A 12,514-nucleotide genomic window follows, 5' to 3' on the forward strand; every position below is an offset into this window, starting at 1 on the left:
TCTAGTAGACATGTTGCACTTTCTAAGTGTTCTGCCAATAAATCACAGTATTTGGTTTGCCTTCCCCAAAAGAGTATCTATGTGATCATTCCAGCTTAAGTTATTCAAAATAATTGCTAAGCATTCAGTATAATTCACAGCTTTTAGAATTATGTGGTTTACCAAGTAACCGAAACCTAGTGGATTTCTTTTAGTGTCCATGTGGATGACATCACACTTTTTATTATTTAGAGTCAACTGTCACTTTGCACACTATATGAATATCTTTTCTAAATCATCTGATGACTTTACCAGATGGTAAATGACAGCATCATCTGCAAACAATACAATAGGGCTGCTCAGATTATCTCCTAAATCATTTATGTAGATCAGGAACAGCAGAGGCCATATAACACTTCCTTGGGGAACACCTGATATTACTTCTGCTTCACTCGACGACTTTACACAAATTACTAAAAACTGAGACCTTCCTGACAGGAACTCATAATCCGGTCACACGTGCAATTTGATTCGAAGTAAATCAAGAGGAACAGTGTTGGAAGCCTTCTGGATATTTAAAAATATGGAATCAATCTGACACCCCCTCTTGATAGCACTCATTACTTCATGAGAATAAAGAGCTAGTTGTGTTTCACAAGAATGATATTTTCTGTATCTGTGCTAACTATTTGTCAATAAATCATTTTCTTTGAGGTAAGTCATAATGTTTGAACACATTTTATATTTCAAAATCCTACTACAAACTGGCGTTAGTGATATGGGTCTGTAATTCACTGGATTAAGCCTATTTCCTTTCTTGGGTATTGGCATGACTTGTGAAACTTTCCAGTCTTTAGGTACAGATCTTTTGACGAGAGAGCAGTTTATATGATTGCTAAGTATAGAGCTATTGTATCAGCATAGTCTGAAAGGAACCTGACTGGTATAAAATCTAAAACAGAGGCCTTGTTTTATTGAGTGATTTAAGCTGCTTTGCTACACTGAGGATATCTACTTCTAAGTTACTCATGTTGGCAGTTGGTCTAGGTTCACAGTCTTCAATATTTACTTTGTCTTCTTTGTAGGAGGAGTTTTAGAAAACATTGTTTAGTAACTTTGCTTTAGTGGCAATGCAGTCAGTGACATCACCATTGTTCCCTCACAGTGAAGCTGCTGATGTACGAGGTCTGTTCAAAAAATTCTGGAACATTCATAATTTCATGCCAGTGGTGTGTTGGAGCAAAATGCTGCTGGCATCCCTGCGCATCCTGTGCTTAATGAATAACTACTGGAAATTTCATTGTTGTATGTTATTTAGTTACTGTACAGTGCTGTACTGAGTAGAACGTTGTGTCACAGTTTGCAAATTTCGAGATGGCAGAAATAGAGGAGCAACGCATCTGCATTAAATTTTGCATGAAGCTCAAGAAAACCTTTACAGAGACAAACAAAATGATGCAGGAAGCCTACGGTGGTAAGTGCTTAAGCCATACTCTGAGTTATGAATGGTTCACACAGTTTAGAAATGGCCGGACGGAAGTTAAAGATGACCCACATTCAGTATACCCTTCGACGTCTACCAACGGTGCTCATGTCAGGAACATCAACACAATTGTACGTGCCAATCGAAGACTGACTGTCTGAGAGACTACCGAAGAATGTAACATTTCAGTTGGATCATGTCACGAAACCCTGACACAGCAACTTTGAGTGCATCGTGTTGCTGCAAAGTTCGTCCCACGGCTCACGAGTCAAGACCAGAAAGACTTTCACCTTGCAATCTGTGAAGAGCTTTTGGATCGCACAAATGAGAACAACATGTTCCTTAAGAGATTCATAACTGGTGATGAATGGGACATGGATCTATGGTTATGATGCTGAGACCAAGGTTCAATCTTCACAGTGGGTCGGGAAAGGTTCTCCAAGACCAAAGAAGCTCGTCAGATTGCAACCTCCTCTAGGATGATTTACCGCTTTGTAACATCCCCTCTGCAGAATGACAAACCCAAACTTATAACTTATGGGCCCTTTGAACTGTCTGGTACAGTAAGTGGTATATTTACAGGGGTGCGTGGCAGGTCCTCTTTGTGCCTTACCTGTGCGGCAGCAGTGTAGTCAGCCTCTGCACTTTCTTAACCTGTAATCTTACCTGCCCTTACCTGCAGTTCAGCTGCTCGTACGTCATTCGGCACCCTGTGGATTGTGGACTTAGCAAATATGTAGAACTAAGGTTTTGGAGAGGAATTTTGGTGCTACTAAATATTGCAACACAGGTCTTATTAAAGCAATTACATTCTAGAGACATGTTGGCCTCAAAATACTTTGATACAATTTATTACAAACAAATTGCAAAATCGTAGTTTACACACCAGAATCCTGCCACTTATCAGTCAGAAAGATATGCCCCTCTAAGTGGGTTCAAGACCACTGTTGGAAACCGATTGCATTTGGTTGCTGTCTCAATCAATTTAATCCCAATTGTGATCATATTAATATAATTCACTCAGCTGCCGTGAGGGTCTTCTAATGCATCAGGCCAGGATCTTGTATTACTGGATGCCACAGAACTCAGTCATTACTTACACTTGATACCCCACATAAAAATAAACAGGATCATAACCAATTGGTAATAATGATGATTGGCAGAAAACAATTGCAATAGCAGGAGTGAGCGCAGCAGCTGACTTACCGTGTTCATGTTGTTGAATGCAATAAGCTTTGCTCAATTAACTATTTGCGTCTATGTCTCAGTCATTGTCACATATTAAGATAAACATTCATTCACGGTCTAAACTTCACCACCCATGCGAACATTACTTTGCCACCGTCTTATTCAGATTTAGCCAAAAAGCAAAGCTTAGTTTGTAATCCTGCGTGAGCGCAGCTGCTGGCCATCTGTGATGCTCCCCAGTCGAACAGCTAGTCCCCAACAGTGGCGTGCTGTGCGCCCTTCTCCCCCACTAAACCACATGTGACATCAGCCACCATCTTTTCCCTTAAAATAGACACATTTTACCTTACACTTCCCCTGTTGCTTTCTGCGGATATGCACTTTTGATTTACACTCTTCTGCAAATTTTACTCGGGCCTCTGCTCTAATTTAAAGTTTTTTTCAAATGAACTACTTTTTTACCCTTCAGCAGCCTCTGGTCAGACCAGGCCACCTTCTCCATCCCCAAGGGGTGTTCGCCTGTGGATACTGTGTCATATTTCTAAGCTACTCCTGGCTTTTCTGTGTCCTTCTGTCTTCATGTTCTCACAATTCACTGTGCTGGCCTACCACGCCCGACTCGGCTCTTATCATAACCCTCTGGCATGCTACCTCCGCTCTGGCCATCCGCCTCTCTGCTATACCGCTGCAGTCTAAGCAGCACTCACTCAATTAAAAAGGCTACACCTTTAGTTTCATTGCCCATACAACAACCGGGTTTCTTTCTGAAGCCACCTCATATTCTTAGCTATCGAATGAAGTTCTTAAAATTATTGCTTATCTGAAATGTGGTCATTCGTGCACAGCACCTTGCCACATTTCAAGGTCAGGTCAAATGTCAAAGAGATGTTGATAGTTTTTTTTTACTTTGAAGGAATTGTTCTTAATGAATTTGTGCCACAGGGGCAAACTGTTAATCAATGGTACTATCAGGACGTGTTGTGATGCCTGCAAGAAAATGTGAGAAGAAAATGGCCTGAAATGTGGGGAGACAATTCATTGCTCTCGAATCACAATAACTTGTCCCTGTTGTGCTTGAGTAATGCAAATAAAAAAAGTAATTACTGTGCTGCCTCATCTTCCATACTCTCCAGACCTGGCCCATTGAAAGGACAAAGATTTCCAATGATAGATGAGATAAAAGACAATCCACAGATGGCACTTCGTACCATCCAGCAAGAGGCATACCAAGACAGCTTCCGGAAGTGGAATCTGCATTGGGAGCGATTTATCAGTTGTGGAGGAGAATATTTCTGTTCTGGTGTAATGGTCAAGTGCAGGCATGATGGTCAGGAATGGTAGAGCACAGAGGGCTGTGAAGAAGACGTCAGCCAATAGTACACTGACCGACCCTTCTCTAGGACAACACCAAGACAGCAGCGGCCTCTAGGTGAAAAGAACATAAGCACTGCGCCGCCTAGATATGGCACAGTTGAAGACTAGCTGTTATACGAGCTCTATAGCAGTGACTTAGGAACTGGATTGTTTCGCTTGTATTGGCTCTGAGCACTATGGGACTTAACATCTATGGTCATCAGTCCCCTAGAACTTAGAACTACTTAAACCTAACTAACCTAAGGACAGCACACAACACCCAGCCATCACGAGGCAGAGAAAATCCCTGACCCCGCCGGGAATCGAACCCGGGAACCCGGGCGTGGGAAGCGAGAACGCTACCGCACGACCACAAGATGCGGGCTTCGCTTGTATTAGGAGTTGTGTATACAGAAGAGATATTCTTATTTTGTCTGTCGCCTATTGCTTATGACACACCATTTTAAATTCTCAAAGTTAAGTATTGTCATTATCTTTCTGTAATAAAAATTCATCAATACGAATTGCTTGAATTGTTGTCTAGCAACCTGAGAAAGAAGGTTTCCTAGGCACCCCATATTCGGAAAGTAGGCAGAACACAATAATCTCTAAGGAGATTATGCACAATAAGTAAATGGAATACACAGAATTATTTTATGGGCAAAGTTCCAGAATTTTTTGAACAGACCTTGCACTTTATATATGACCAGAATCTGTCTGGATTTTCTGCCAGATAATAAGACAGAGTTCCGTTGTGGAATATATTAAAAGCATCTCGCACTTGAGCTCAGGCTAAATTTTGAGCTTCTGTAAAACTTCGCCAGTCTTGGGGATTTTGCGTTCTCTTAAATCTGGCATTCTTTTTCCATTGCTTCTGCAACAGTTTTCTAACCTGTTTTGTGCACAACGGGGGATCAGTATCATCACTTATTAATTTATATGGTGCATATCTCTCAACTGCCACTGATATACTTTTTTGAATTCAAACCACATCTCGTTTACGCTTACACAGTCAAATAGGAAGGAGTGAAGATCACCTTTTAGAAAAGCATCAAGCAAATTCATATCTTCTTTTTTATACAGATGTAGTTTGCATTTATATTTGTTGGATTTTAATGTATTCGGTCTCTACAACAACCCTATGGTCACTAGTCCCTGTATTCATCATGATGTTCCCAATTTCTTAAGGATTATTTGTATATTTTTGCAACTGTTTACACTTCAAGTGGGCTCCTGAACTAAATGTTCAAAACAATTTTCTGAGAAAGCATTCAGTACAATTTTGAGCGACTTTTGTGCCTACTACTGGCCTTTAACACACATTTTTCCCAACATGTAGAAGGTAGATTGAAGTTGTCACCAACTATAATTGTAGTGGGGTAAGTATTTGAAATAAGACTCAAGTTTTCTTTGAACTGCTCAACAAATGTACCATCTGAGTCAGGGGTTTTGTGAAATAAAACATTACTTATTCCAGTTGTCAACTATAACTTCTACCAATGCTAACTCACAGGGACTACCTACTTCAATTTATGTAAGAGGTAAACTACTTCCGACAGCAATAAACACTCCACTAACAACTGTATTTAATCTATCGTTTCTGAAAAGAGTTAAGTCCTTCATAAAAATTTTGGTTGAATTTATTTCCGGCTTTAACCAGCTTTCTGTGCTGATGACAATTTGAGATTCAGTGTTTTCTATTAGCACTTGGAATTCTGGTTCTTTCCCAACACAGCTACGACGATTTACAACTACAATACAAATTGTTTCTAGATCTACCTTCATGTGTGTGTCCTGTGCACTTTTAGACTGTAGTTTCCCCAAGAGCCTCTAAATTAAAGAAGCACCCAACCCCTTCGCACAGCTCCTGCTATCTGTCTAGTCACATTCTGTATGTAGTGCACCCCTGACCTTTTAAGCAATGAACACAAAACTGTCCATTCCAGACTTATGAGATTTTGCTCAACACTGTAGAAAGTCACACTTACCTTTCATAAGATCACCCAGGCAATGAAACAATATGCTGTCTTCTACACATTTGACAAATACATCAGCACATCTACCTTGATTGTCTTCAAATCTACACTCCAGAGGTACAGGAGTTTAACTTCTCTCATTATCACCACCTTATACTTTGTGCAGCATTCTTCTCCTCACTAAGAAATCTGCAGCTTATCAACGGTCATTTCAGAACCCCTTCAATGCTTCAATTGCTCAATTCTTATGCAGATGAACAGAATGAAGGTGTTGGTCATTTGATCCAGATAGATGCTGACAGAGCAGCTGGTGCACGACTGGCATGTGGACAAGATCAGGTGATGTCCTCTCAGCATTTCTCAGCCTGTACCACAGAAACATCCTTTGGACTGTATTTATATTGGGCATTTAAGTCTATTCCTGAACTGCTGGTGGCTTACAGCCATCAACACTTTATCAAGCTTCCATTTGCATTAGCTATGGAAGTAGCACTATTTGTCACTAAAGGAGCATTCTACAACCTTATGCAAAACAACAGTTCTCAGTTCAAAGAAGACTCATTTACCTCTTCATGTAAGTGCAGTACACACATCCATCTGATTACTATTCCATTTCATCCTGTAGAAAATTGAGCAGTAGATTAGACACTAATAATCTTTTTAAGCCCCAGATACACAAATTCCACAATGTGCAACATTAGAAGAAGCCTGATTAGTGTGTTACTGGACAATGTCTGTTCCAGGTTGCAGCTCCGATGAGCTCAGATGTTTTAGATCACTGACATTACACACTCCTTGACTTGCTGCAGGCACATCCACGGGATCTGCCACTGCAGCAGCCTCTCTTTCACAAGAGCAACCTAGTCTCACTGCATACCTTCTTCACGTGCAAGATGGACTGTAGGCACTGAGCACTTGTCGGCAGCGACATGTTTGCTGTCATGGCTGTATTACTCAAGGTAAAAAATAGCTGCAGTCTTGCTACCCTAAGATGACCGTCTGGTACCGTAGCTCCTCTGCCTCCCCAATTTTCTCTATGCAACTGCCGCTGCCAGAAAATCAACAGCAGCAGTAGGAGCTTTGTCCTTAATCAGCCCGATCACAGCCATCGGAATGGGCTAAACGGATGATTCGATAGCGGTGGACCCAGATGAGAAAATTGAAGGTAGATTAAACTCTAATGTCCTATTGAATTATGTGATCAGTAGAGACAGGGCACTAGCTCAGATTAGAGGAAGATGAGGAAGGAATTAACTCATATCCTTCTCAAAGGAACAATCCTGGTATTTGCTTTAAGTGATTTAGGGAAACCACTGAAAACTCAAAACTGACTGGCTGGATGGGGATTTGAACTGCAGCACTCCAAAATGTGAGGCCAGTTCCTTACCACTGCAGTACACCACCTCGATTAGGGACTTCGATGGACACTGACACTCATTTCCAACTTGCCTCTAGTCCATCTCTGGAGCTGCCACCACTGAACTCACCTAGCACATCATCACTGTCATGAACATCAAGCAGTTGGCATTGCTGCAACACCTGACAAATGGTCTGATTGTAACCCAGTCCGTTAGTAGGAACACTCTTGCATAACTCCCTCAGAGTGCTCATGCTGTGACATTGCCTTGGAGGTTTTTGATCTTACAACTGAGGGATCTACTGTTTCTTCTAGGCATTAATAAAAAGTCTGCTGAGGAGTTGACTGTTGTAGTGCGGGTGGCATCCATAAAGGGTGTCATGCACACCATCGAGTATTACCACTAGCCTATTAACATGCAAAGCTCACTTTTAGTTGACAATTAACTCTGTGTGTGTAGTTTACTACTTAAATTAGAGGCAACTTAGTATAAGCATTGATAAATAACAACAGTAACTAAATTTATTTACATTTGGCTGGGTCTTCGGGATTCAGGGTGTGGTTAACACTTAACAACAGACATGAATTACAATGATCTGAAGCTTTTTTTATTTTGTTCAACCAAGGAGGCAGAGGAGGGGAAAAGGAAGGAAATTAGGCCCTATTGCTGCCGAAGTCATTAGAGATGAAGCACAAGCTCAGGGTGGGGAAGGATGGGGGAAGATGACTGACTGTGCCCTTTCCAAGAAATATGGAGGAAGATTGGGTTTAATGTCCTGTCAACATTGAGGTCATTAGAGACAAGCACAAGCTCAGGCTGTGTCAAGGATGCGGAAGGAAATCGGCCATGCCCTTTCACAGGCACCATTCTCGCATTTGCCTCGAGCAATTTAGGGAAATCACGGGAAATCTAAACCTGGATGGTCAGACATGGTTTGAATCGTCATTCTCCTCAACACGAGTTCAGTGTGCTAACCACTGCACCACCTTGCTCGGTGCCCTTTCAAATGAACCATCCCACCATCTGCCATTAAGTGATTTATGAAAATCTTAATTTGGCTTATGATGCTGCGGTTATCTGTTCCTCCCACAGAAACCAGTTCTTCTTCTGTAGTCCAGTCCACACATCTGCCCTGTTAGAACCCAATGTTTCTCTGCTGGAGAGCTGTAGTAGAACCAGTACATTACACGTTTCTACAGGTTGCCTTGAAGGTTTTGGTTTTAGTTTAAGTGCTATATTAGAGGATAGATAGTGTGCGATTGAAAACTTCAATATTGTTACTTTCTCGACACAAAAACACCATCAAGCCCGTGTTAATCTTAAGTTACAGTTTCAACAAACACACACACACACACACACACACACACACGCACACGCACACGCAAGCCCCCCCCCCCCCCCCCACACACACACACACACACACACACCCTAAGGTAAGTCATTCCGCTCCCGGGATTGGAATGACTCCTTACCCTCTCCCTTAAAACCCACATCCTTTCGTCTTTCCCTCTCCTTCCCTCTTTCCTGATGTAGCAACCGTTGGTTGCGAAAGCTTGAATTTTGTGTGTATGTTTGTGTTTGTTTGTGTGTCTATCAACATGCCAGCGCTTTCGTTTGGAAAGTCACATCATCTTTGTTTTTAGATATATTTTTCCCACGTGGGAAATAGAGGGAAACATTCCACGTGGGAAAAATATATCTAAAAACAAAGATGATGAATTTTGTGTGTATGTTTGTGTATCTATCAACCTGCCAGGGTAAGTCACATCATCTTTGTTTTTATATACACACACACACATTTGAATTGCAAAAAACAAATACTAAAAAAAAGGTTGCATGGTGCGAGATTCGATCCGGCGACCTTCGGATTATGAACCCAAGCGCTTACCGCTGCACCACGACGCTGTAGAAAATTATTAATCGTAGAGAGTATTTCATCGCAATGGTTGCTTTTAACTGTCGATTTTTTCGACAACGGCTGAGAAGTGCATCTTGGTGCATTGCCACATTACACCTCTGGCCATGAGGTTTTATTATGCGCAGTATGAATCGAATCTGAATTTCACAATTGGCGGCCTCCCCTTGTGAGTGTGCTACACAATAAGCAGCACTGCGAACAACACACGCAGTCTGTGACCTGCACCACAGCATCTGTGGGTGGGTGTCTGTCGATTTTTTGAGTCTCTTCCTAAATTCTTACTGGTTGTTGGTTGTCTATGCTTCCTCAACATTTCTGTACTTTATCCATTGTCCTTCCACATCAACTGTGTTTACAATTCAGGCCCTCTCCAAAAAGAGAGAAATTTTTATTTAATTTAACCATTTTCTTACATGATTGTGGCAGATTAATGTCCACAGTTTGTCTCTCAGACACTCCGTGATTTCTGTGCCCATCAAGACATTTGTTGCACGACTGCTGCTCCACTCCCAATCTAATGGCAAGGCGGAACAGGTTGTCTGCACGTTCAAGGTTCAAATGAAGAAGCAAGTTGTGGACTCTTCTGCAGATGACACCTTGATGTGCCTCTCAAGTCTCTAAAGTTTTACACCAGTGTTTTCATTGGTTAAGATGTAATGCCTTAAAGGACTGTCAGGAAATGAAACAAAATATTTTGAGGGCAAATGTGGAAATACTGTATTACAATGCTGTGGAAAGTAACAGTTCTTATTTTTAAAAAAACCACTAGTTCTTATTTTAAAAAATACATAATTACCACACTCACAATTATGATTGAAGGCCAATCGTGGATTTCGTGCATAAAAATCAGGGGTTTCTGCATGGCAGTCAAACCAATGCATCCGGCGATACTTGCCAAGATCTTTAATGCGTAGCTGGTCCCCATGATTATGAACTTTTACCCTTTTACTAACAGTATCTGGATGCTCCTGCAAACATTATTTGAATGAAGAAATTAATTTTAATTCCTTGGACATATAGCTGTATCATTTACCAGTTACAGTCAAATAACTCACTAACTTCCATGGAAACTACTGAAATATAAAATATTTGCAAATCACTTACCTTTCTTAAGGGTGTTTTTAATCCATAACCAGCACTCAATTGTTCAGATTTATTCCTGCACTTGCATTTCTTTAATTTAACATCTTGTTTAATTATATTCTCTTGAGAACTACTTCCATCCTCATCTGAAGTTTCTGCACTGTGTACAACGCCACCTTTCTTTGTTTGGGTTGCAGTGTCTTTAAACAGCACATTCCTAATAGACTGTGATTGACGCCGCAGCCTACGTAGGAAAATTGATTGAGGAGAATAATTTATCATATCTCTAGCACTTAACAATGACTGAAGATCTTTATCTGCAACTGATTTGCCTTTTTGGACTCTTCTCCCATAGGATTTCTTGGGGTGGTTCATTTCAACATTCTTTGCCTCTAATTTACTGGAATGTGGTATTTTACATCGACAGCTTTTAGAACATTTATGAGTAAAAATGTTTCTGATGTAACAGTTATGGTTTTCAGAATCACTCTCATCTGACAGAACTATTCCTGGACAGTAACACTCAGGACAAGGTTTAAACACTCTTTTCTTGGCACTGCCTGACTGTTTCTTGTGTTTTTTGGAGCTTCGCCCATGTGACTGACATAATTTCTTTTTCTTATATGATGAGACAATAAGCACAGGTCGCCTAATTTTCTTAGCTGATGGTGGTGTTGCATATTTGGCAACATGTGACTTGTTTGCTCCCTGCTTTCTTACATGAGTAAAATCTTCATCTGAACTTCCTTCAGTGCGTTGCTCTCTGGACATACCAAGGACACAAGCAATATTTTTTGAGTTATTTCTAGTTTTCCATGCATCATATTTCCGCCCATTGGGAGAGGCACTTGATAAATGTTTTACCCTCTCCAATGGTCTAGGTGTTCTGTAAGTTGATAAGAAATAATTTAAGAAGAATAATAGGAAAACTAAGCAATACATATGAAAATAAATATGAGTGACTATACTTTTCTGGGAGTACTGGAAGAACTATTTTTTTTAATATAGGCATAACATTACAATACACACAAATTATTTATATTATTTCTCTTTAAAATGTATTATTCAGTTGTTCCTTTGTTTAGTTTCCACATTAAATTGTATGTTTCCTGATAAATGGTTGGGAATGCAAGCATCACCCCTCCCCCTTCCCTGCCCCTCCCCACATACCAAGCAAAGCAAGCAAGCAGTTTCCAAAGAAACTTAAAAAAACACTCTTATTTGCAAACAAAGAAATCTTCTTTTCATCTTTAACAATAATTTCAATTGCTACTGAACCATAGGTTTAATGTCGCTTGCATTGTTGCCATATTTTACACATAGCAACCCTTTTTGTGCTCCACATTATACATAATTTTGTTTTTGTAGATGCTTAAATTAAATTGATAACATGGTGGTGAGTCTGCAAATCCAAAGAATGTGTTATGATGATATTTTTTTTTTTTTTTTTTTTTTTTTTTTTTTTTAAATGTTGAAAGTGGATGCAGTAGAAAGACTCCAGGAGGTAACAGAGAAGAGGGAAGCACCCCATATTGGCAATCAAGGGAATCATCAACGAAGGAGGCACTGGATAGGTGGCCATGCATGGCAGACAAATGGCATGCATACCTGCTGAGGAGAAAGTCACGGCAGCAGGAAAGTGGTAGTTCAGCAGCTTCAGCATACAGACTCTCAACTGGGCTAGTGTAAAAGGCACCAGTGGCAAACGGATGCTAAGATGGTGGATAGTGTTGAGACAGCATAAGAGGGATGTATAAACAAAGCACCCATAGTTCAGTTTCGAGTGGACAAGGGACCGGTACAAATGGAGGAGGGTGGTTCGATCAGCACTCCAGGACGAACCATTGACAACATGTAGGACACTGAGGAACCGCGTACAGCGGGTTGCCAGGTAAGACACGTGGGAGGATCAAAAGTATTTCCCATCAAGCATGAGCCCCAGGAATTTTGTAGTTTCAATGAATGGTAGGGCAACAGGCCCAAGATGAATAGAAGGTGGGAGAAACCATTTGCACTGCGAAAAATTCATACAGACAGTTTTGTCAGTGGAAAAACGAAAGCCACTGTCGACGCTCCAAGAGTAAAGACGATCAAGACAACGCTAAAAACACCACTCAGTGAGACAGGTCTGTGGAGAACTGCAATAGGTGGCAAAATCGTCAACAAAAAGGGAGCT

At 40.8% G+C, this 12,514-nt stretch overlaps 1 protein-coding gene across 3 annotated transcripts in view; it reads right to left on the reverse strand.

Moving 5' to 3' along the window:
- LOC124711536 overlaps positions 1-12,514 on the reverse strand; it is a 66,890-nt gene that overhangs the window by 15,277 nt on the left and 39,099 nt on the right. For all 3 annotated transcript variants that reach the window (XM_047241666.1, XM_047241667.1, XM_047241668.1), the window contains 2 exons: positions 10,360-11,224; positions 10,061-10,223 (listed from right to left, as the gene is read on the reverse strand). In XM_047241666.1, the coding sequence (XP_047097622.1) occupies positions 10,061-10,223; positions 10,360-11,224 (1,028 nt within the window). The remainder of the gene's footprint in view (positions 1-10,060; positions 10,224-10,359; positions 11,225-12,514) is intronic.

This window comes from Schistocerca piceifrons, chromosome 8 (genome assembly GCF_021461385.2).
Source record: "Schistocerca piceifrons isolate TAMUIC-IGC-003096 chromosome 8, iqSchPice1.1, whole genome shotgun sequence".
Taxonomy (NCBI): domain Eukaryota; kingdom Metazoa; phylum Arthropoda; class Insecta; order Orthoptera; family Acrididae; genus Schistocerca; species Schistocerca piceifrons.